The sequence below is a fragment of the Podarcis gaigeae genome, assembly GCF_964106915.1.
Source record: "Podarcis gaigeae genome assembly, chromosome: 17".
Lineage (NCBI taxonomy): Eukaryota > Metazoa > Chordata > Lepidosauria > Squamata > Lacertidae > Podarcis > Podarcis gaigeae.
The window spans coordinates 41158895-41183950 of record NC_139694.1 but is presented as its reverse complement, the minus strand read 5'-3'; the positions used below and the strand labels follow the sequence as shown (position 1 = coordinate 41183950).

At 44.8% G+C, this 25056-nt stretch overlaps 1 protein-coding gene and 1 long non-coding RNA gene across 8 annotated transcripts in view; one reads left to right on the top strand and one right to left on the bottom strand.

Annotated features, from left to right (window-relative positions):
* Positions 1–25056, bottom strand: part of LOC310835355 — a 300425-nt gene that overhangs the window by 16915 nt on the left and 258454 nt on the right. The gene's annotated exons all lie outside the window — the stretch shown is intronic.
* Positions 1–25056, top strand: part of CDK16 (cyclin dependent kinase 16) — a 61880-nt gene that overhangs the window by 27402 nt on the left and 9422 nt on the right. For 3 of the 7 annotated variants that reach the window (XM_083719256.1, XM_083719258.1, XM_083719257.1), the window contains exons 2-13: positions 5221–5360; positions 8583–8723; positions 10201–10334; positions 12933–13058; positions 14100–14156; positions 15180–15294; positions 16904–16998; positions 17983–18045; positions 18420–18543; positions 18640–18760; positions 23162–23259; positions 24247–24352. In XM_083719256.1, coding sequence (XP_083575382.1) covers positions 5243–5360; positions 8583–8723; positions 10201–10334; positions 12933–13058; positions 14100–14156; positions 15180–15294; positions 16904–16998; positions 17983–18045; positions 18420–18543; positions 18640–18760; positions 23162–23259; positions 24247–24352 — 1298 coding nt within the window. In that variant the 5' untranslated portion in view covers positions 5221–5242. Of the gene's footprint in view, positions 1–5220; positions 5361–8582; positions 8724–9237; positions 9341–10200; positions 10335–12932; positions 13059–14099; positions 14157–15179; positions 15295–16903; positions 16999–17982; positions 18046–18419; positions 18544–18639; positions 18761–23161; positions 23260–24246; positions 24353–25056 lie in introns of those variants that run through there. The other 4 variants (XM_083719259.1, XM_083719261.1, XM_083719260.1 and 1 more) reach the window with 2 other exon arrangements.

Sequence of the window (25056 nt, the reverse complement as noted above, 5' to 3'; positions counted from 1 at the left end):
CAACAGCAGAGGAGGCGGTCTACAACAGAAATCCTGTTTGCCAGGGTCACTGATAATGGTCACTGATTGCATTACCTGGGCAGTCTGGCTATTCTTTTGTGTAAATACTCGGTTCCTGAATCCAGGTCACAGGCTCACCCATTTCATACACAAATACGCCCTTAAGACAGGATTTGTGAGCAAAGAGACAATGGGGAGTTTTTCCCATTTCCTTCCTCTTTGCAGATAAACATTTGAGGTCAATTTGGGAGAGTCAAAATGGTTTCAGGACTATTTTCCTGTACTGTTTCAGACATGTGGTTTATATATTTATGTATGTGTTTGCCTAGTACATTTATGAACATTTATTTTATATCTTAGACCTTATAATTCTCATAACAGCACCTTAAATTGATATTATGGGCACAACAACAGAATGTCTAGGCACACTTTTTAGAACAAGAATACAAAGCTGAAAATGAATGAACTGCAGCTAAAATCTTATGTTCATTTTTCACATGGTCTGGTCCTTCCCCTGCCCACCCCCCTGATATTCTTAAGAGGGTCTCTTCTCCAGGCTTCAGAGAGTGGCCGGAAGTGGGGATGCAGAAAAGGGTCCTCCTTTCCTTCCACTCTGCAGTTTTAATCTGAAATCTTAGGCGCAGTACTGCACCCAGAGCTCAGAAACTGCTCACGCTAATGAAATTCCTAGTAGCAAAATGTGCCCAGACCAAGGGGAGTTTCACACACTGCTGGCGTCTCATAATAGTTCTTTTTTAAAAAAATAATATTTATTAACAGTTTAAACACTACAAAAGAAAAAAACAAAACAATACAGTACAATACAAAAACAAAGACACTACATAACACTAACACTAAGACATTAAACTAACAAAACAAAACAAAAACAATTTAAGACACATCAAATAATTTCAATATCTTATCTTTCATTCACTTGTTTCCACAACCTCCTCACACCTCCCTTTTTGTATTCCACTTCAGTTAACTGTTTCAGCAATTCCTTTCCATCTTCCTCTGTTTTCTGTCCTGTAATTATCTTAACATACTCTAACCTTATTTTTTTCCCTTTAATACATTAATAATCTATTTGTACTTAGTTCCTTATAACATTTCTACTAAAGCTATATAACTTCATTCCAACATTTTCCTAACATTCATTGATTTTACAGTATTTCTGTAAATAGTCTTTAAACTTTTTCCAGTCTTCTTCCACCGACTCTTCTCCCTGGTCTCGGATTCTGCCAGTCATTTCCGCCAGTTCCATATAGTCCATCAACTTCATCTGCCATTCTTCCCGGGTGGGTAAATCTTGTGTCTTCCAATACTTCGCAATGAGTATTCTTGCTGCTGTTGTTGCATACATAAAAAAAGTTCTGTCCTTCTTTGGCACCAGTTGGCCGACCATGCCCAGGAGAAAGGCCTCTGGTTTCTTCAGGAAGGTATATTTAAATACCTTTTTCATTTCATTATAGATCATCTCCCAGAATGTCTTAATCCTTGGGCATGTCCACCAAAGGTGAAAGAATGTACCTTCAGTCTCATTACATTTCCAACATTTATTGTCAGGTAAATTATAAATTTTTGCAAGCTTGACTGGTGACATGTACCACCTGTATATCATTTTCATAATATTCTCTCTCAAGGCATTACATGCCGTAAATTTCATACCTGTGGTCCATAACTGTTCCCAGTCAGCCATCATTATGTTATGTCCAACGTCTTGTGCCCATTTTATCATAGCAGATTTCACCATTTCATCCTGAGTGTTCCATTTCAACAGCAAGTTATACATTCTTGACAAGTTCTTAATTTTTGAATCTAACAATTCTGTTTCCAATTTTGATTTTTCCACCTGGAAACCAACTTTTTTGTCCAAATTGTATGCCTCCATTATTTGGTAATAATGGAGCCAATCTCACACTTTGTTTTTCAATTTTTCAAAGCTCTGTAGTTTTATTCTGTCTCCATCTTGTTCCAGAATTTCCCAATATTTCAGCCATTTGGCCTCTATATTGATTTTTTTCTGAGCCTTCGCTTCCATTGGTGACAACCATCTTGGGGTTTTATTTTCTAACAAATCCTTATATCTTATCCAAACATTAAACAGTGCTTTTCTAACAATATGGTTTTTGAACGCTTTATGTTCTTTTACCTTATCATACCACAAATATGCATGCCAACCAAATGCATTATTGAAACCTTCTAAATCCAGCACATCAGTGTTTTCAAGAAGCAGCCATTCTCTCAGCCAGCAAAAAGCAGCTGATTCATAGTAAAGTTTAAGGTCTGGCAGGGCAAATCCACCTCTTTCTTTAGCATCAGTTAATATCTTAAATTTTATTCGAGGCTTCTTGCCCTGCCAGACAAATCTGGAAATATCTCTCTGCCACTTCTTGAAACAATCCTTCTTGTCCAAAATTTGCAATGTTTGAAACAAAAACAACATCCTTGGCAATACATTCATTTTTATCACAGCAATTCGGCCTAGCAATGATAACTTCAAATTTGACCATATTTCTAAGTCCTTTTTCACTTCAATCCAACATTTTTCATAATTATCCTTAAATAAGTTCACATTCTTAGCAGTCATGTTAACCCCTAAATATTTCACTTTCTTAACCAATGTTAGTCCTGTCTCCTCTTGAAACTTCTCTCTCTCATTCACAGTTAATTTTTTCTCTAAAACCTTAGTTTTCATCTTGTTCAACTTAAAACCTGCTACCTGTGCAAATTCTAGAATCACTTCCAGTACCCTTTTGGTACTAGATTCCGGCTCCTGTAAAGTCAATACTAAATCATCAGCAAATGCTTTCAGTTTGTACTGTTTAGCTCCCACTTGTATACCTTTAACCTCTTGGTCCTTTCTAATCATATTTAGCAAAACCTCAAGGACCAATATGAAGAGCAATGGAGAAATTGGGCAGCCTTGTCGTGTTCCTTTCTCGATCTTAAACTCTTCTGTCACTACGTTATTCACAATTAATTTTGCCTTTTGTTCCGAATAAATTGCACCTATACCATTTTCAAAACCTTGACCTACCTGTAGACTCTTCTTCATAAAACTCCAATAAATATTGTCAAAGGCTTTCTCTGCATCCACAAATATCAAAACTGCCTTGGTATTGATATCTACTTGTAATTTTTCTAAAATATTAATTATATTCCTCATGTTATCAGACAAATGTCTGCCCGGGAGAAAGCCCGCTTGATCTTTATGAGTTTCTTCTACTAACATCTTTTTTAATCTTTTAGCCAAAATGTCTGCAAAAATTTTGTAATCCACATTAAGCAGCGATATGGGGTGGTAATTCTTAAGCTGTGTCTTTTCAGTCTCTGTTTTCGGTATAAATGTAATATAAGCTTCCTTCCACAACTCTGGTGCCCTTTTCCCTTCCAATATTTCATTGCAGACTTCCTTCAAAGCGTCTCATAATAGTTCTGGTCATTCAGAATAACTGCAGTCTGGATCCAAGACTTCCCAGTGCTGCAGGGTTGGTTGAAATTGTCACAGCTGCTGGTGAGCCTCTGACTTGCACCTATCCCAGTTGTGTCCGTGTGTGTTACAGTTGAAGAACCTGACCCCAAGCAGACCATCACCTGTGTTTTTCTTAAGCTGCCTTTGGATTCCATCTGTCAACTGAATACCCAGACTGGGCGGTTTCCTCGCACACTCTCTGGCTCCTGGGGCTATATTTAACCCCACCATTCATTACGGAAAGGCTCAAGAGGCAGATGAAAGCAAGAATACCCCAAAATACAGCTTGTGACCAAACGAGGCTGGTTCAAGCCTCCAATGAAATCATTTTCCTTCACTTCTTTGTTATGGCTGGCTCTTTGTGTGTATGATGAGCATGGACACACACCCTCCAAATTATGCGCTTGGAATGAATTATGCTTAATGGTGTCGCTAGCCAATTGGCCCTGCGGCAAAATTTCTTCCCAGCTCCAAATATAGTGATAAGCATAAAATAAAACCCATCCTTCTACAAAAGGAAGGGTTTGGGTCACCCCCTCTCCCCCCCTGTGTCTCATTTCCCCCCAAATCTAGAGTAAGCTCCTCAAATGTGAATATGTGCAGCCTTGGGAATTTTCGATGCCTCAGAGCAGTGGATTTCACATTTTCTCTTTTTTGGGGGGAACACTTCCCTTTTCCTTTTGTCAGCCTGGGACCCCAAATCTGCTATGGAGCCCCTGTATGTTGCAGAGGATTCTGGGGAGTGTTTGAGGCTGCACATTCCGTTCTCTTAGGCCTCCTCATGCTCTACATGAACAGAGAGCATGTAGTATTCGTATCCCCACTGCTTCTGTGAAAGGGCCATAGCTCAACCCCCAGCCTCTCCAAATGGGGATGGAAATGTCCCCTGCCTGAAAGTTGCCATTCATAAATATATCCATTTCCAGGTGCTTCTTTGCTCCCAGATTATGCTGCAATCCTAACCTATTTTACCTGGCAGTAAACCCCATTGAATTCAATAGAGCTTATTTCTTTGTAGAGGCAGTTAGGATTGTGCTGTTAAGGGTCCTGCAGTTGGGCATTCTCCGGGGGGGGGGGCGGGCACCACAACTGTGGAAACTTCCCCCTCCTTACCTGCATTCCAGAAACATGTGCGGACCTTTTCTTTATTTTTCCCAGGCATCTGATCGATAGTTTTCTTAACTTTGTAAAATTCCTTCCCCACATACTTCCAGAGACTTTTTTACTTTTAGTTCTTTCACTGTAGTCACCATAGTACATAACTCGAGACATAAATATTTTACATGCCTAAAAATACAGTTTAAGAAGCAGGTGCATTTTGAATATGAGTAGCACGTGAGATGGCTCTTCAAAGGACCCAGGAGTCCCCTCCCCTTGAAGTATTCAGGATCCACAGTGCACTCTTCTGTCCCTGGATTAGCCCCCCCCCACCCACGTGTGTTATTGACTGCATATATGCAGACTTTTAAGTGGGTGTTTTTTTAGCATTGAAATATTTTATGGGCCACCTTGTAGGCAAAGAAGCAGAATTAAAATGATAAATACAGGGTGATTCATAATGAAGTATACTGTATATGCGTACATTTTGCTACATCTGGCTTATCCTACATTAAGAGTGGATTGGGGTTAGGATTTGTATCTCGCCCTGTGGACTGGCATTTCCCCGTCCCCATTCTCTATCAAGTGGGAGTTGCTCACATGCTCACCTTGTGGTTAACCCCCTGTTTCCTTGTTGCCACGTGCAGTGACTTCAGCCGTTTCCCCACCATGGATCGGATGAAGAAGATCAAGCGGCAGCTGTCCATGACGCTGCGTGGGAGCCGGACAGCAGAGAAAAACCTCAATGAGCCCATCAACCTAGAGGAGAACAACAGCAGCGATAATGGTGAGTGCTCTCGATTGCCAGCAGCGGAGAACAGTGCATGTGGCGGGGGAGCTCCCCCGATGCTCTCACATGCTCAGGAATGCACTAAGGAGGGCCACGTCTTGCTCAGAGTCTGCTGCCTACTATGGAACCCTCCAACTTGAAGTATTGCTAAAAGAGCAAGTTTCTAGCCCTTAATGTTTCAGAGAGTAGGAGCGGGGGGGGGGGGGCAGAGTCGGACACAGGGAAGATTGTTTGCAGTTTGTTCAGGCTGAGGATTTCAGTGGTCAGGTGCTGGGACCTTTTTGCTTAATACTTTTATTTATTTGGAAAAGTTTCTAAACTGCTGAATAAAGAAAAACCGTAAGTGTACTTAATTCAGTGCATACATCATACAGGCACTGGTGTCTCCTGGTGGTTCCTCAGTCCCTGTCTTTTTGCCTTCATAGGTTCATTGTACTTTTCAGTGAATTTCTGGTTCAAAGTTCTAACTTCTTAAAAAACACCCTTATTGTAAGAAGATGCAAGTAGCTTAATGTGTGCAAATATTACATAATTGTTTTCAGTCTTGCTGGCATTGGGTAAACTTTTCCTGTCAGAAATTGTAATTAGCTCACCATGTTACAAACTCAGTCAAAAGGTATAGGTAGCTCTACTCAGAGTAGACCCATTGAAATGTATGAACCTGAGTTAGTCCTGTCCATTAATTTCAGCGAGTGCTCTGCTCAGGACTGGCATTGGATGCAGCCTTCTCTGTTAATTCAAGATCTCAATTAATGTGCCAATTCTTGAGAAAGTAGCGGGCATAAAATGGTGGTTTCCCCCAGGCCCGCTCGTCTCAGGGTCATGCATCGGCTTTCTTGCATGCTCTGTTTACTAACCTGGAGAGGAAGCATGAACCTGCCAGGGCCACCCAGCACTCGAGTCTAAAGGTTTACTGATCAACAAACAACAAGGAGCAGCTTTTCAGTGTGAAATGCAAGAGAGATTTTGACCACAAATCAAACAGCTGGATCAGAAATGAACACCATATGAAAAGGAAATGTTGAATCTGCCAGGTAGATACTAGTCAAACATGATAGGTCGCTGCTTGGTTTCAGATCCAACCTTTTAAAATGTTTGGTTTAGGGCAGTCAAAAGACTAACATAAAATGGGACATTCACATTTCTCTCAAAAAAACAAAGGGGGTAGCAACCAACACCAGAGCATGTGAAAAACAGTGGTGTTTGGAAGCTTAGTCACGCAGACCATGTAGGCACAGAGAATATAAACTAACCCCTAATCCATTTGGTTTTGAATTACAGAAATATTAAAGTTTGTTGACTTAATACGCAGGCTAGTTACTGATTTGGGAATTAGACATTTAATAGATTCCACCTACTAACCAACCAATTTCAAGTTTCCATGAGTGTTATCCATCATATTTCACAAATGATTTATCCAGTGCTTTTTCTAGGGGGATGCAGGAGTATTCATACACCTAAACATTATTTCAATATGGGTAGGAAAATGAGAGTACCCCTAAACATTTTTTAAAGAAAAAAAGCACTGGATTATCCTAAGAGCAAAGATGGGGAACCTGCAGCCCTAGATGTTGCTGAATTCGCAGCTCCCATCAGCCCCAGCCAGCAGGGCCAGTGATCAAGGATGATGGGAGTTGGAGTCCAACAGCAGCTTCCTGTTCAGTATTCTTTGCAAGGATCTTGGCAACCAGAACTAGGTGGCCACTGGAAATTGGCGAGGGGTCTTCTCTTCTGCCCAGGTGAGGCCACTTCCTATAAGACTGTACCGCCTTCGCTAGGGTGAGGTGTTGCCTTGACTGTAGAGGGTGGCAATGAAGGGGGAGTGGGAATAGGACTCATCAGCTACCTTCCACAAATCTCCTTGGCAGCGTGGCAGAGGAGGGCGAGCAGCACACGGATCCCCTCCTCCTGGTTTTATGACTTGCAGAGAATGCGGATGAGATTGCTTACGCTGGATGGATGCAGCAGACACATGGGGGCAGGGAGTGTTTCTCTCTGTCTGTGCTGAGCTTTGGTGTCAGCAGAAGCAGCACAATAGGCTTTTTGCTGCTTTTGGCTGCACTGAAGCCCAGTAAGAGGCCTTTGCTCCCATCTTGCAAATCCTCTGGCAGTCAGAGGGAGGAAAAGACCACAGAGAATGGCTGGCTACTGATCCAGTCACTGAGCATTGAAAACCAGGAGGAAGGGATGGGGAAGAGGGATAGCTCCCCTTGAGGAAAGAAGAAGGAACTGTGAAGAGGGGGTAATCCTTATCACCAGAAGTCTCTCATAGGTGTATTCAGATTATAGTTGTCTTTGCCATTTTTAGGTTATCTCTGTCACACTGCAGACTAGAAACTTGTTGGCTTTCTTTTTTAAAGTGAAACCTGGGGCTTCCAAGGTATCTGCTAGGTGCTCCAGAGACCACACTAGAAAACATTCTTGATTTTAAGCAATATAGACACCTTTCCCTGCCAGGTAGAGTAAAGGCCTTGATGTGGCTCTGGCATCAGATGCTGGAAAGTTTGGTCCTCGGCTGTGATGGAAGCAGATCAGGTGGTCATTGGGGTTCATTATAACTGTCCACCCCACTCCTCAAATATTGAAGTGGGGGTGTCTCAGGTTACCAGAGCTGTGGGGAGAAGGCTGCCCCTCTCAGGTAAGTCCTGCCTTTCCATTACACCCCTTTCATCCCACTTTAAGTTTGATTCCCGTTCTGCTTTGATTTTTCTTTTGTTTTTCCTTCCTTCATATTTCTCTCTCTCTTTTTCTTCCCTCTGTTTGTTTCTTTTTGTGTATCTGCTTTATTTCTGCCTTCCTTTCATTCTGGTGGTGTGACTCCCTTCCCCTCCCTGCCTCTTTATGCATATTGCTTTCTCTTCCTGTGAGCTTTTGCCATCTGTGCTTCTCTTCCACTGTGTCCAAACTTTTCCCCTCCTTTTGGAGTGTTTGTGATTCCTATTTGCCTCCTATTCACCCTCCTCCCTGTTTATATCACACTTTCTTTTTTCAATCCCTTAAACTCTCCTTTGTGGTTGGGTGGCGTGATGGACATTTGGGTGGGCTCTTTCCCCAATGCTAACGCTGCCTCTGCTGCTAACTGCTGTGTCCCCTGCCCCCCACCCCACTCCATCCTGCTGCCCGCTTGACTCTCTGGTGCCTCTCATAACTCTTGTATCACCTGCCCCATCTGGCTGTCCATGTGTGGGCTTCCCTCCCTCCCCGCTTCCCTCCCCCCAGGCCCCACAGGGAAGAGCGTGCGCCCCAGCACCTCCCGCAGCGTCCACGCCCTCCTGCACCGCTACGCAGGCTCCTTCCGCAGGCCCCGACTGGCCGTCAGCCGCAGCCTGAGCGCCCACCTCAACCGCTCCGCCCGACTAGGTGACTATTGCACCTCCCCCTTGTGTGGGCAGGGGCTTGGCCAGTGAAGGAGAGCCTTTCTGGAGTCCCACCTGAAATCCTTTCAACCTGGGCCTCTCGTCAGTAAGCTGGGCTGCATCAGAGCTGGGAATCCCTGGAGCAAGAAGTCTGGGGACCCTGAGCCTTTCATTTCTGTTTCTTGCTCCAGAAGGCCTTTGGGAAGGGTGCTGGGAACCAAGGCTTAGGGGCCTTATTCCCAGGGATCTTGGTTTCAGGTGCTAGCTCCGTATCAACACAGATCTTAAGATTTGTGGCTCAATGTTGCATCAGTTGCCATTTTTGACCAGAAAGAAGTGTTTCGGTTTCATCTCAGTTTCACAAAGGCTCCTAGGGACAGGGCTGTGGCTCCGTGAGGGAGCCTGCCAAAGTCCCTGGCATCTCCAGAAGGACTGGAAGGTCTCCTGTCTGAAAACTGCTGCTTACCTAGATGGACCAGCAGAATGACTTGGTCTGAAGCGGCTTCCTGTCCTTCCAGATCCCCAGGAGTGAAAGCTCCCCAATCTCCACCTTTATGAGAGTCAACCAAAATGTAAAAAAAAGTGTGGCAGGCGCTTGCAATCTCCTCAGCTCTCTATCAGGTAAGATGTCACACAGAACAGGGTGGTGTGATGTGAAATGGAAGTGAAACTGACATGAAACCAACATCTATCTGTTTAATTTTTTTTATTGAAACAGTTTATTAGACACAGGTTATAAGGTCCCTGTTGGTATTTAAAACATGTTCAGTGCCTAGAGCAGGGATGGGGAACCTCTGGCCCTCCAGATGTTGTTGGACTACAACTCCCATCATCCCTGACCATTGGCCAGGCTGACTGGGGCGGATGGGAGTTTGGAGTGCTGCAATACCTGGAAAGGCACACATTTCCCATCCTTGCTCTATTGCCTTGGGTGTAGACTATCTTGGCCATGAACTCGTTACATGACATTGTGCAAGTTTCTGTTGTATCAACCATAACAATCTATTTAAAAAATGAAAACCACCGGCTACTTTAATACCATACTGGGCTATAGTGGACTTGGGAATGGCTTTTGAATGGTCCAACACTGAAAAATTAACTGAAAAGAGAAACAGGTACATCAGGAAGAAAATATTCTAGTCCAGACTTTTGCCTCCTGCACTGATTTTCTGTTTGCGAGGAGCTTTCAATGTAGATAGGGGAGCATCAAAATGTGACAGCCCAATTCAGAAGTCTGCTACATTAAAGACCAGACCCATTTGTTTTTTGCTTGTGGGAGGCCAATTGTAGTGACAGCCTGTCCCACAGAATGGAATTTTTTTTTTGCAAAGGTGGGGGGCAGTGGGTAGGTGGCCATGAAGGGAAGGTACAATGACATATTGAGAACCACAGGAGATCCTTGAGGGGTATTAGAGGGAGTTGCTTGAGAAGAAGGTTTTTAATTTCCCTGCCTGTGCTGTCTCCATCTCTCTGTGATGCAGAAATTGTCCACGAAGACCTCAAGATGGGTTCAGATGGTGAGAGCGACCAGGCATCAGGGACATCATCTGATGAGGTGCAATCTCCAGTCCGAGTGCGCATGAGGAACAACCCAGCGCGCAAGATCTCCACCGAGGTGCGAGCATTAAAGATGGGCGTGCAAAGTTCAGAGCAGTTGTCACTAAGGGGCTTTCTCCATCTCCCTTTCGCACAAGTCACTTTTTAGAGAGGACCATGGAAGGGATGTCTAGAGATTGCTCTACAGTGGTATCTCGGGTTACAAACACTTTGGGTTACAGACTTCGCTGTAGTACCTCGGGTTAGGAACTTTGCCCCAGGACGAGAACAGAAATCTTGTGGCTGTGGCAGTGGGAGACCCCATTAGCTAAAGTGGTACCTCAGTTTAAGAGCGGTTTCAGGTTAAGAACAGACCTCCAGAACGAATTAAATTCATAACCAGAAGTACCACTGTCTATATGACCCACACTCATTCTATCCCCCCCCCCCACAAAAAAGCCAGGAAATAACAAAGTCTGCACCAAGAAACCTTAAATAAAATAGTGTGAATTGTTCAGTTACCTAGTCAAAATGTTTATTCGGCTTTACGCCCATCATGAAACACAACACAACAAAACAAATCAAATAAAACAGCGGACTCGTACAAACCACAAATAGTATAACACAATTCACAACTCACAAGGACGGATATTAGCCATTCATAAGAAAAGTTTAAGATTAAGATTAAAAATTTTAGGCACTACACTAAACTCAATATCTGATGTCATTATAGAAAATTCTTATAACTATCAATAATCAGCTAACATTCCATTCCGTCTCTTGTACGAGAGGACGGCTGTTAGGAATTTAGCAACCTGTAGGGTAATATAAGGATCCACATCTTGAAAAACCCAGGCAAGCTGTAGGTCTACTGGTTTGTCAGCCATAGGCTGGATTATGGAGTTTAGTATACTAGCACGGGCTGAACTGTACAAAGGGCAGATAAACATAACATGATGTAGAGATTCAGATGTTTTCATTTCACAAGCACACATTGAAGGGACTTGGCCCTTAGTGAATCTATGTCTCAGCACATTTGTTGGAAAGACATTGAACCTAGCTCTAATGAAGGCATATCGGTGAGACGCGGCCATTAGCGATGTTAAGTAGGATGGAGCGCGGTAGATAGGGGTTATGCCGAAATTTAACGGCGAACAGGCTCCACCGCCAGCTATGAAATTTTGGTATAGCTCCGCATCATCCAGCCTTTGGTTTATACACCTTTTTGCCACATTTAGATCCAGTTTGAGCAGTTCAGTGGGCGAGATCTCATAGGACAGCAATTTGGCATGGATTTTTCCTGACCACAAATTTGTGAAGTCATCTCGCCACATGCATTGAATGAGATAGTGGTTCAGGAGTTTATGCCATAGGGATATCCAATAAATCAAAACTCTCCTCCATATAACTAACTCCACTGAGGGGATCTTCATTTCTAAGCGAATACCTAGCAATATACTTACTTTTCACAGACCCCTTCAGCTGGCACTCCCCCTCCCCCGCCAATAATTTTACAGTATTTTATTTTATTTTCCAAAGGTACACAATATTCAATTAGCAATAACAATACAAAATAATAACCAAACAAAAACAAAGACAAAAACAAAAACAAAGCATACACCCATGTGGCTTCCCTCCCCCATTACTCATCATCTCTTAATCTTTAGATTCTTATTAACATTGCATCTTTTGGTCATCCTTAATATCCTTAATATATTACTTTTTTCTAGTTCTACTTTACAAACTTAGTCTATACATATCAACATATTATCCTTAGAACAGGTAATTTTTTCATGTAATCCTCAAAGCATTGCCATTCCGACCTTAAATTCTGATTAGTCTGGTGCCTTATGGTGCTGTTAACTTCACCAACTCTATAGAATCATAGAATCATAGAGTTGGAAGAGACCACAAGGGCCATCGAGTCCAACCCCCTGCCAAGCAGGAAACACCATCAGAGCACTCCTGACATGGTTGTCAAGCCTCTGCTTCAAGACCTCCAAAGAAGGAGACTCCACCACACTCCTTGGCAGCAAATTCCACTGCCGAACAGCTCTTACTGTCAGGAAGTTCTTCCTTTGTGGGGATAATATTTCCATTCCAGTTCCTTGCAAGTAGTAGTCTAGCTGCAGCTGTGGCATATAAGAATAATTTTTCCTTATCTTGTGGGATATCCTTTCCTAAGATACCCAGTACGCTTCTGGTTTTTTTCTCTATAGAAATTTTTAACATCTTTTTTAACTCATTGTGGATACATTCCCAGAATCTTTTAACTTTTTTGCAGCCCCACCATACATGGACCATAGTCCCTCCGCCGGCACTTTTAACCTTCTGTGAAATCAGGCAGGTAAAAGTCACACCTATGCAGCTGAATTATCTCCTAATGCTCTGAGGAATGCCTGTGTGAAAGCCTGATTCATAGAATTGTAGGATTGGAAGGGGCCACGAGGGTCATCTAGTCCAACCCCCTGCAATGCAGGAAACTTGAAGCCCCAAGCCTGAGGTTAAGAGTCTCAGGCTCTGCCAGCTGAGACATCCTGAGGCGTGCCCTTCAGAAGGGAATCCTGCAGTGGCCCAACGACAGAGAAAGCCCTCAGAAGACACCAGTCTTCATTGAGGGTTTACAAGCTCTAGTTCTGCCCCCAGAATTTGGACCCCATTTTCCTCCCCTCTCCAGGACATTAACAAGCGCCTGTCACTTCCCGCTGATATCCGCCTGCCGGAAGGTTACCTCGAGAAGCTCACTCTAAACAGCCCCCTGTTTGACAAGCCCTTGAGCAGACGGTTACGGAGAGTCTCTTTGGTAAGTCAGATTTAAATGCAATTTGTTCACTTGGGTTTTCTTTATAGTGCCCCTCCCCCATGACATAGTTCTCTGGGTGGTTGGCCAAATAAAACGATAAAACACAATATTAACAGTATCATGAAAACAATGACTATGTATACATTTTCAGCAGAGGCGGGAATGCTGAAATAAAATTCACAGTAGAACTAAAAATACAAAATATGCAATCACTGGGATCAAAATTCAGGTTGGAATTTGCCATTGGGCTTTGTGGGTCTGCGTGTGTCAAAGGAAGTCTGTGTGCAAAACAGGACTTTTCACCCTCTTCCCTGCCCTGCCCCATTCTGGGGATTCCCCCAACCCTCTGCAGCAGATTTAGGGGGGTGGGGCAGCAGGAGGTGGGGAGTCGCATTGAGCAAGGGGGCCTCATTTTGTGCAAACAGCACCTCCGCTAATCCAGCTTTCAGATCTTTAAAGATCACAGATTATAAAGGCATGGGAGAATAAAGAAAGGCATTCACCAGGCACCAGAAAGAGCTTAAAGAGCACCACCACTGAAAAGGCCCTTCTCCTAATAGCCATTTCCCTATCTCACTTGCTGGGGGTCTCTAAAGAGGTTTGGGCAGGTGTGTATGGGAGAAGGCAACCTTTTGGTCACCTGGCCCCATGCCATTCAGGGCTTTAAAGGCTAAGACAAGTACTTATAGCCTCCCCCCAGCTGCCTACTCTGTCCTTTCACTGCAGTAGGAACAGTGACCAGGAGCCCCTCCCGACTGGGGGGGGGGGCATGCTGTAGGTGGATTCTGCAAAGGGTCAGTGATGCTGGAATGGTGCTTTAGTGGTAGAGTCACATTCATTCTTTCCCAGAGCTCCCACCTGCTTGCCACCTTCTATGCAGCACAAAAAAGGTGGGATAAAGTCTCTATCACCTATAACCGTCCTCCTGCTATGGCGAGCACAAATAATCACGAAGACGTTGGAGGGTTGCTAGTGCAGTAGGGCCCCCTGGCTGGAGAAGGCAGCCCCTCCCACCCTGTCTCTTTGTGCTTTCTTGTGCAGTCGGAGATTGGCTTTGGGAAGCTGGAGACGTATGTGAAGCTGGACAAGCTGGGAGAAGTGAGTGCCCTGACCGTCCTCCGGAAGGCGGAGCTGAGAACAAATTCCAGTCTAGAACACACTGGGGACGACCACTCAGCTCGGCTTGCTTCATCTCAGGGCACCTGGGATAGGGTCATTCTCACGCTGATTTTAATATATTTCTCTCTCTCTTTTTAATGTATTGATTTCTACTTTGCTCTTCCTCCAAGTCCAAGGAGTGCAGGATGGTGTACCTAATATCCTCACAACAACCCTGTGAGGTAGAATAGGCTACGAAAGGGTGGCTTGCCATAGGTCAGGGAGCAGGGATTTGAACCTGGCTCTCCCCAGCACTCAACCCAGGACACCACCCTGGCTTAGCCTTAGAGCAGTGAGCTTGGCCAGTCCAGGGTATTTGTTCCTTTATCTCCACAAGACTTCCAGCTCATCCCACCTTAGTATCACTTCTCACGGTGGATTTGATCCATTCAGCCTGGGAAGGTTCCTTTAGTTCAGTGGATTTAAGAGGACCTGGTTCAAATTCCAGAATGGCCTTGGGGAGTTCCATTCAGTCACCCATCCTTTCCAGCACATGCATTCAGAACACGTTAAGCACACGGAATCTCGTTTTTTCCAGGATTGCCACTAACACTCTTATCCAGAACTCCTTGTTGACCCATATCTCTTGTCAGCCTCAACTCTTTCTTCTGTAAAATGGGCCAATTAATGAATCCATCATAGGGCTCTTGAGAGGATAAATGAGAGAAGGGAATTGCATTAACTGCACCCAAGATTATGAATTCAAGAGTAAATCATGCCACTCTAGGGCAGAGAACTTTCTTCCCCTGATCAGACCAGTCTGGTGTTGAGAACATCTTTCTGCAATTACATAGACGACGTTTTGCACTCTGTTTTTTTGGTGAAATTTATTCTTTGCTGGCGTGGGGGCATAACTAAATTGCAGGGCAACTTGGGACTTGGAGGAGAGTTGGGGTGAGAGGCCAGTTGACTAGAGGTTGGGCATTGGGCTGCTAGCCTGAGCTCTGTCTTTGCTGCATTAAGGGGACGTACGCCACGGTCTACAAGGGGAAGAGTAAACTCACCGATAACCTGGTGGCCTTGAAGGAGATCCGTCTTGAGCACGAAGAAGGAGCACCCTGCACAGCCATTCGGGAAGGTACATCAACACTCCCTGAAATCAGAAGGGTCAGCCAGTTTCAGTGGGTTCTGGTCCATTGGGGCACTCTGCCATCACCAGACCACTTCCTTCCTTGTACCCAGGCCAAGGGATGGCCCTGGCCGACAGTCTCAGGTTTTCCCTTGTAGAACTCAAGGCAGAGGAAGATGGGGGGAAACTCTGCCTCTCTTTGGCTCTTGCTCCATCTGCGGAGACCCCTCCACCTTCTGCCTGTCTCAGAGAGCAGCTGCAAGAATTCCACAGCCAGTGGAAAGTGGAAATAGCTGCAGACGTTTGGATGAGCCAAACAGCTGCATCCATGAATGGAGGGGGTCTCAGACTGAAAATGCAGGTGAACACAAAGACTCGTCATAAGATATTTGTCTTGACCAGAAAAATTACTGTAGCAGCCAGAAGTCCAGAGGAATTCATGTTAGGGCAGTAGAGACTCTTAACCCAGAGTCTCAGATGTGGCCGACAAGAGGAATATCACCTGCAGTGTTCTTATCATTTCCTTCGCTAGTGAAGTTCAGGGGTGCATGCGCAGCCATAAGGACATGTGCACACACACCTTTCCCATGCTCAGGAGGGAGGAGGTATCAGTGGGCTTGGGGGAACTGAGGTTAGCAGAACTTGATCCATCATTGTCATCAGTCAGTCAGTCAGTCAGTCAGTCAAAGAAGCATAAAAACAAGGCAACAAATCAAAGGAACCAGTGAGGGTGTGTTGTTAGAACTAGGATACCATTAATCTCCAGTCAAAGTACTGAAAATCCCCTCTTTAACACACAGAGGTATTCCATAGAAATTGCAATTGTCAATAAACTTACTCCATTTTAGGGAAAAAAAATATTTCCCTTTTAACTGTTTTTATGTTCTTTCTCTAAGTCTAATTAAAACAGGTTAGTTTTTGCCATTGTTACACAAACCCACACCTTATTATGCTATGATTTAATTGCTGGACCTGAAGTTCTCCTCACCCCTCTCCTAGTTCACTACATGTCGGTAAAACCATTTTTAAAAAACCTTAGGGAGCAAAAGAAGAGAGGTCTAGACAGAAAGAGAAGGATGTCTGTGCCCGTGTGCGGTTCACATGAAGAGGGGAAGGAAGACGGGAGCAGATGTACACACAGCCGAGAGAGGTCATTTTCTGATCTGTGACCAGATCTCTTTGCCCCTCCCAGCTCAGCCAGTTCCCTCTCACAGCTTTACCTGCCTCAGTAGGACCCAGTAGGTGTCTAGAGGGCAGACCCAAGCCCCCCCCCCCCAAGTCTTCAGGGAGCAGGAGGAAGATGGACTCTGCTGCCCTTGGCGAGGCTGAGAGAGAAGAACAGGAGAGGCAGGGGAGCGGCATACTGGCGCACACTGGCGCAAAATTACCCACCCCAAGCAGCGGCAAGTCCAGAGCAGTGGATCATGTAGGGACACAGCAGATAACCTCCTCCCTGGTGGGTGCTTTAGGCTCCCTGGAGTTTTCTAGCTTTCTCTTTCATGTCATGTGCTTGCTGTTCATCTCTCAAAGCCTAGAGTTTAGGAATGGCTCCATTAAAGTCTTTAGAGGTGCTTCTGTTGCGCATTCCACAACGTGCCTCTCTTTCTCTGTTTTCCAGTTTCACTTCTGAAAGATCTGAAACATGCCAACATTGTGACCCTGCATGATATCATCCATACAGAGAAATCCCTCACGCTTGTCTTCGAGTATTTAGTGAGTAAACAGGGGCGGGCATGGTAACTGTAACTTATACTTCTTTATTTATGAAAACATCTCAAATTATTTACGACTGAAAGCTGAACATTCAGAAAACCCGTATTTTGAACAGCCTGGCTGGTTTGAAGAAAGATGTTGCCTACAGTGCACATAGAGAGGGTGTTAAAACTGTCATGGCTTCCTCCCAAAGACTCCTGGGAATTACAGTTTTATGATAGGTTTAAGAATTCTCAAGGTAGCTTTCTTTTTCTTTTCTTTTTTTGAAAATTGAGTGTGATGTTTATTATGTTTATTATTATTACATTTATATCCCACCTTTCATCCAAAAGAGTTCAATGCGGGGTATGTGGGTCTCCCCATTTTATCCTTTTTTATTATTAATATTTTATTAATTTTTTTCAAAAGAAAAATAAAAGATTACAATAGAACACTCAAGGTAGCTTTCAATGCCCTCCTGAAGCAGCCACTTCAGCAGGAAATGATTGTAGCATAAGTGGGGGCAAGTTTTTCAAGGACAGTCTCCTGAAACCTAGGAAGTACAGTAAGTGTCAGTTCCCTGCCCCTGAGACCACTACCAGTGCTGGGCTTGGACGTGACTCCCACATCCCCGTCCAGCCCTCTTGCTCAGTCTGGTGCAAACCATGTAGGCACAGGGGAAAGTATGGGGATGTGGGATGTATGAACCTTCTGTTCACTTTATTGGTCCAGGGCACATTCCTGGGTGGGGGAATTCTGCTGAGTCCTATGGCAAGTCCACTGCATGGGAATGCTATGCCCACTCTAGGTTGAAGGATTCCCATATAGTCTTAACGATAAGGGGTGCCATCCTGCCCATGTTTACTCAGAAGTAAGATTCCCTTGAATTCAATGGGACTAACTTCCAGGTAGGTGCTCATAGGATTGCAGACTTATTTGCACAAATCAGTCATTTTAAATTAATGAAGAGGAAAGTTGTCAATCCTGCGTCTTCTTTCACCCCAGGATAAAGACCTGAAACAGTATCTTGACGACTGCGGCAATGTAATAAATATGCACAATGTAAAGGTAAGTTGCTGACTCCCATCTGAGTCTGTTTCAGTGGATTCTTTTACTGCGTAGCAAGCACCTTAACGGATGTTGCTGGCAAAAGCTCACTTCAGCATGAGATTGCACTGGGGGATTTGATACGGGCTTTGCATGTTCTCCTTCAATGCTCTGGTTATTGGTGGCAACCCCATCAAACGAACGTGGAACTGTCCTGAGAAAATAAAGGCATGTTTCTAAAGAAAATCCCACTGTTTGAAGAAGTTATATGAATTGGAAACATTTTCCTAAATGCACTCGTTTTGCATCCATGGCTGGTTAGAAGTACTGTATATGGCAGATCTAGTGATGAACTAGAGGGAAAGGCATTGAGATGGCTCTGTTCCCTCCTCCAGCTGTTCCTGTTCCAGCTGCTGCGTGGCCTCGCCTACTGCCACCGTCAGAAGGTGCTGCATCGAGACCTCAAGCCCCAGAACTTGCTCATTAATGAGAGAGGGGAGCTCAAACTAGCAGATTTTGGTGAGTACTAATTATCTCTCTGCCCTTGCTCTGCAACATTTACTAACAAATGTAATGAAATGTAAAATGTAATGCAATGCAACTTAACATTCCCAGGACTGGCCCGGGCAAAATCCATTCCCACCAAGACCTACTCCAATGAAGTGGTGACACTTTGGTACCGACCCCCAGATATACTATTGGGCTCGACAGAATACTCCACCCAGATTGACATGTGGTAAGGATTCAGCAGACTGTGGCCAGCTCTCCCTCCCTGTGGTTGAAATCCGTGAATTTTGATAGTACTTTCCATTTGCCCATCAGTTGTCCTGCAACATCCCACAGGGATGGGGGACCTGTGACCCTCCAGATGTTGTTGGACTTTCTCTTTAGCCCAGCTAACTTGGCCTATGGTTAGGAGAGATGGGAGTTGTAGTCCTGCAACATCTGAAAGGCCACAGGTTCCCCATCTAGTGGTGCAGTCTGTTTTCTGCATGGTTCTTGTCTTTTTAAAAGGTGATTTAAGTAAAGAGGGACACAGATGGCGCTGTGGGTTAAACCACAGAGCCTAGGACTTGCCGATCAGGTTGGCGGTTCGAATCCCCGCAATGGGGTGAGCTCCTGTTGCTCGGTCCCTGCTCCTGCCAACCTAGCAGTTCGAAAGCACGTCATAGTGCAAGTAGATAAATAGGTACCTCTCCGGCGGGAAGGTAAACGAAGTTTCTTTTTTTATTATTAAATGTTTATTAGCATTTTCAATAATAAAACAGAAACAAAAATAAACAAAAAATAACCAACATACAAAAATAAAAACACATTAATTTTCAATTGCTTATTTTCTTTTACCTTATTTCTCAGACCTCCTCACACCTCCCCTTCTTGTATTCCAATTTAAATTGTTAACTCAGCAAATCCTTATTACTTATTTCTCAATCTTAACGTAATAATTTATTTTAACACATTATTATTTTACTTTTTCTCTTTAGTCCATTTCCTCAATTTATTTTTGCTAACCTTATTTTCATTTAATTTAGTTCATTTTAAAAACCAGTTTTGCCTTATCCAAACTTAAACATCAATACTTATACATCAATACTCGTTCTTAAAACATTTTTCTAAGATCGACCAATATTCCCTTCCACGAATTTCCCACTTTTCATACCAGTAACAAAACAGAATAAATCCGAACAAATTATAATTATGTCCCCTTTGGATTCCCAAACTCCACCACCCCCTTTCCCGGCTTCAGTCCCCAACAAGTGTCCATCAGTCTCAATCTACTATCAGCCTGGAGATCTCACATCCGAGGCTCTTAATTCTCTCTCAGTTCCTCTCTGCCGGTCTTTCGATAGTCCTTGATATTGAACACCAAATCTCGGAGATGCTCCGGCCCAACAGGATCCATGTTTCTTCCAGCCAGACCTCCATACTTAAAAGTGGAGCCAATGGGGTACTCCAAATCTTGTTTCTTACTCCTTTCAAAACCAAATGTCCCCAAAGCTCCAACTTCCACCATCAAAATTGTAATCCTTAGGTCTTCAGATCTCCACATAAGGAGATCTTTCCATTTTTCAGTCTCCAATTCAGGCCAGACTTTCCACATCAAATTTTTATCTTCCTTTGTTGCCATCATGTCAGGCCTCAAGCTCTCCTTTAACACCTGCAGAATTGCAGCTCCTCCTTCTTTTTCTTCAAAGACAACATCTATCTCCTTCTCCAAATTCTCAAAGCTCTCAAGTTTCTCTATTTGCATAGTTGAATAGGCTTCCTGATTCAAATCCTTATCAAACTCAATGATGTTGTTTACTGTTAAGTCCAGAGTTGTAACATTTGTAGCCAAAACATCAAGTTGGCCTTATATCTTGCCCAAGAGAACAAATGCTCTGTCCAATTCCGCCTGGATTTTCCCTCCTCCAGCCATTCTTGTAATGTCCCAAAAACCCCTCTAGAGGGATTTTGGTTCCTTGATATTCCTTTCAGCTCAAATCCAAAAGTCAAGTTAGTTTGTATCAGCTCTTCCTTATTTTCAAATTGTAACAATTATAACCAGCAGAAACAACAAAAACAAAGTTCTCTTTTTCCGTCTTGACAGCTAATTTGACAGCTGTCAAACTCTTCGATACCTCATCAACAGGCTCTCTCGCGGGGCACTCCCGGGTCCGGGGTGGGGGGTGACACTTCAGCTCCCAAAATTAGTTCTTTATCCTCCAGTAAGATTTCTTATACTGCCAAACCGTGAAATTAAAATCTTTAACCAAAAAAAAGGGGGGGGGGAAAGAGTTCTCTCGACCCTAGTTAGCAGGTCCTTTGCTTTAAATTATTTACAAAATGAGGAGGAGGACTTCCTGTTTAAGCCTTCCCCGATCGTGCCTAATTCAAAAATTTTCTTTAAAGATCCAATTTTCGTACTACTCACGGGTTGTTACTTACAGTCCGATTGCTCACAAGAATAAGTCAGCGCTCTCTGACAATGGCAATGCGGCTTCGCTCCGCAGAAGGAGCAGTCTACTCTCAGCACCGCGCCGCTCACCCCTTCCCTGTTCCGGAGCCTTTAAAAAGGCTCTTTCGCAGCTCGGGGGGGGGCGCAAATGGTGCCCGCCGAGTCACCACGCTCACAGGCTTCACCGCCTGTGATTTTTGAGGGTCCCCGCGTCGCCGCAGCGGCAAGACCCGATCCTGCGGAGCCGATTCCCTCCGGAGCTCAGAGGGAATCCGCCATTAGTCGATCGCGCTAACCCGGAAGTCTAGGTAAACGGAGTTTCCATGCGTTGCTCTGGTTCGCCAGAAGCAGCTTAGTCATACTGGCCACATGACCCGGAAACTGTATGCCGGCTCCCTCGGCCAGAAAAGCGAGATGAGCGCCGCAACCCCAGAGTTGGTCACGACTGGACCTAATGGTCAGGGGTCCCTTTATCTTTACTGTAAGTAAACAGAGGCCATGTAAAGGAAACAGCGGTGAATGCCTAGAGCTGAGCTGCTTGGATCTCAGGAAACTGCAGAGCTAAAAAAGGAGACTGAAGCTAGAGGCAAACAAATGCATGGAGCCAGTAGCTGAGTCACAGTGGCCCGCTAGGAACACAAACTGTGGTGCAGTTCCTTAGAAGTTTATCCCCAATCCCTCCATGTAGAGACCAGGGGTGGCAGACAAGCCATTCTGAAGGACAACTTGCCCACTGCCATGTGACATTCCCCTGTACTGTGCAGGAACAAGAGCATGCAAAGTGTGGTGAACTGGGTGCACATCCTAGAACTGGCATAGCCAACGTTGTGCCCTCCAGCTCTTGCTGGATTCCAGCTCCCATTAGTCAGCCAGCCTGGCTGGAGGTCAGGGAGGATGAGAGTTGTGGTCCATGACATCTAGAGGACATCTGATTGGCTGCCCCTGCCCTGGAATGCCTTCTCTTCTATGCTTCAAAACAAGGATTCTAAGTGTCAGGTGGCCTCCCAAGGGGACGTTTGCCAGGGAGGAGGAGAAGATACTAACAGTTAACAAGACTCTCCAACAGCAGCTCCAAAATGGTACCCTCTTCAAACAAAAGGGAGATACCAGAAAACTTGGGGCACGGTAAGGGGAATCCAAAGGTTTGCAGAAAGAAGTACATGGTACCTTGGTTTTCAAGCGTCTTGGAAGCTGAACATTTCGGAACCGGAATGCCAAAAACCTGGAAGTAATTGCTTCTGTTTTCGAACGCGCCTTGGAAGTCAAACAGCTTCCGCTGCGTTTCCCCCCTTTTTTTCTCCATTGACTTTGCTGACCGCTCTTTGCGCCTCGGTTGTTGAACGTTTTGGAAGTCGAACGGTCTTCCAGAATGGATTACATTTGACAACTGAGGTGCCACTGTACATTGGTGAGGGGTCAGGAGTGGAACAGAAGGAGAAAACCCCCTCCCCACTCGCCTCATGAAGTCTTGAGAATGCTCACTGGCCATAGATGCTGACTAAGCATTGCCATGGTGCTAGTGAGGACTCTTCGCTGTAACATTTAGTTGCAGGCCCTACTTGTTTCTGAGATATTTCTGGCCCTTCTCAATGCATGCCAGAATCCTCTGCAATATGCAGGCGAAGGTCCATGGTAGAGATGCAGGGAAGGTCTTTGGCCGACTAGTTCTAAAAAGTATACTCTAAAGGCAGCAAGGTTGAAAATCCCTTACATATATGATAATGAAAACAAACCATGGAAGGGAAGTGGGTGTTAAATGTTTGGTTTGTATTTTGGTAAATGTAAATGTGCAAATTTTGTATGATTAAAAATGATAATTAAGATTTAAAAAGAAAAAGGAAAGTTTAATTATGCACCCTCTTGAAATTATGTGAATTTTGCATATTTTCTTATATCTTTCTAATTCTGCTTCTGATTTTCATGGGTGGGACAAAGATCTGTGCAGAATCCAGAAGCTGCTCCACCCACTGACTGTGGAAAACCTCTGTTGCTTCTTCTTCACCAGAAAATGGTGCTGCAAAATGAAGAAATAGATACATATTTGGTTAAGTCACATAGCACATTCAAGTGGCAGAATTTGGATTTTCTTGGAACATAATGTTTTGATCCAGTGGAGAGAATCAGGGTTTTGATTTAAAGCCTGAAGTTCATGGTCCTTGCTTTGAACTCCCAGTGATGTCCTTGTCTTTCTCCTCACAGGGGTGTGGGCTGCATCTTCTATGAGATGTCCACAGGACGGCCGCTCTTCCCAGGCTCCACAGTTGAGGAGCAGCTGCACTTCATCTTTCGGATATTGGGTATGGTCCTGGGGTGACCTTGCTGGGACTGCTGTGTTGCCGAGAGATCAGTGGGGAGAGGCAGGAGGGCCTTACAGAAGACTAGACTGCTGATTCACAGGAGTCTTCTGAGCTGCTTTGAGGAATCTAGACAAGGAGGGGGATACAACTCAGTTGATCAATAATCAATTACCATAATAAATCCATAACGATAACCAGTCTATTATATATTTTAGCAAGTTGCTTGTCTACTTGCTATGAATTTGGATAGCTTTTAGGGTATTGTAACCAAATTTTAGGGACGCGGGTGGCGCTGTAGGGACACGGGTGGTGCTGTGGGTAAAACCTCAGCCCCTAGGACATGCCGATCGTCAGGTTGGCGGTTCAAATCCCCGTGGCGGGGTGCGCTCCCGTCGTTCGGTCCCAGCGCCTGCCAACCTAGCAGTTTGAAAGCACCCCCGGGTGCAAGTAGATAAATAGGGACCGCTTTATAGCGGGAAGGTAAACTGCGTTTCCGTGTGCTGTGCTGGTGCAGGCTCGCCAGAGCAGCTTTGTCACGCTGGCCACGTGACCCGGAAGTGTCTTCGGACAGCGCTGGCCCCCGGCCTCTTAAGTGAGATGGGCGCACAACCCCAGAATCGGACACGACTGGCCCATACGGGCAGGGGTACCTTTACCTTTAACCAAATTTTGCATGGTGATTTCTGAGATCAAAGAAGATCAAAGATTTCAGCTGGATGCCATTTTGGATCAAGATGGCAGGCTGAGCCTTTCAAGACTTCACTGATTTTAACCACTGATTTCTTTGTTTCTTAGAATTCCCAAACAAGTCTGCTAGTCAATCAATAAAGGACAACATATACATAAGTAAACATGGCAGAAGTGTTGGTGTGGGTGCTCCTTAAAAGTCCTGTTCAGGATCAGCGCCGCTCTCCTGCTCAGGCAACCTGGCTGTGTCCTGAGCTGACTCTTTTCTGGTCTCTCCTTCTCTCTCCTCTGCATCACCAGGGACTCCCAACGAAGAGACATGGCCTGGAATCCAGTCTAATGAAGAATTCCGAGCCTATAATTACCCTAAATACCGTCCCGAGGCCCTCATCAATCATGCCCCAAGGTGAGTGTCAACCTGCCATTCAGGGAATGTTAGGGTGGGTTGAACTTTTCAACTTTCCAATTCCCCAAATGAAGGGTCCTAAAAAGTTGTAACATGACTTGGGAATTAGCTTAGTAAGTAAAATGTGTGTAAAATTGCATAGAAATCATCAGTGGCGTAGTGTGGGTTGTCAGCACCCGGGGCAAGGCAAGTAATTTGCGCCCCCTAACCCGTGGATTTGCGCCCCCTAACCCGTGGATTTGCGCCCCCTAACCCGTGGATTTGCGCCCCCTAACCCCCAGATGTTGCGCCCGGTGCGGCCGGCCCCCCCCGCACCCCCCACGCTACGCCACTGGAAATCATTAGAAATGATTGCCAAGTACTTACAGGTGGTTCTTCTTCTTCTTCTTCTTCTTCTTCTTCTTCTTCTTCTTCTTCTTCTTCATTGCTGTTTTTCTACTTGGCCCTTGATCCCAGAGACACCCGCCCCCCCCCCTTTTATGCACTGGCTTCCATTGCTTTCTCCTGAGCAGAGGTGCAGATCAAAGGCTTTTTGTCCCTCTCCTTTCCAGAACATGGATTCTGTCAGAGATGGCGGCTTGTGCCCCTCCTCTGCTGACTGATGCATGAGCCAAAACTGACTCTGGGGGCTTTACAAGGCCTTTGCCTGTGTCTTGGCTCTGAAGGGTCTGGGGACGTTGCTGGCCCTTGAGTCCTGCTCCAGA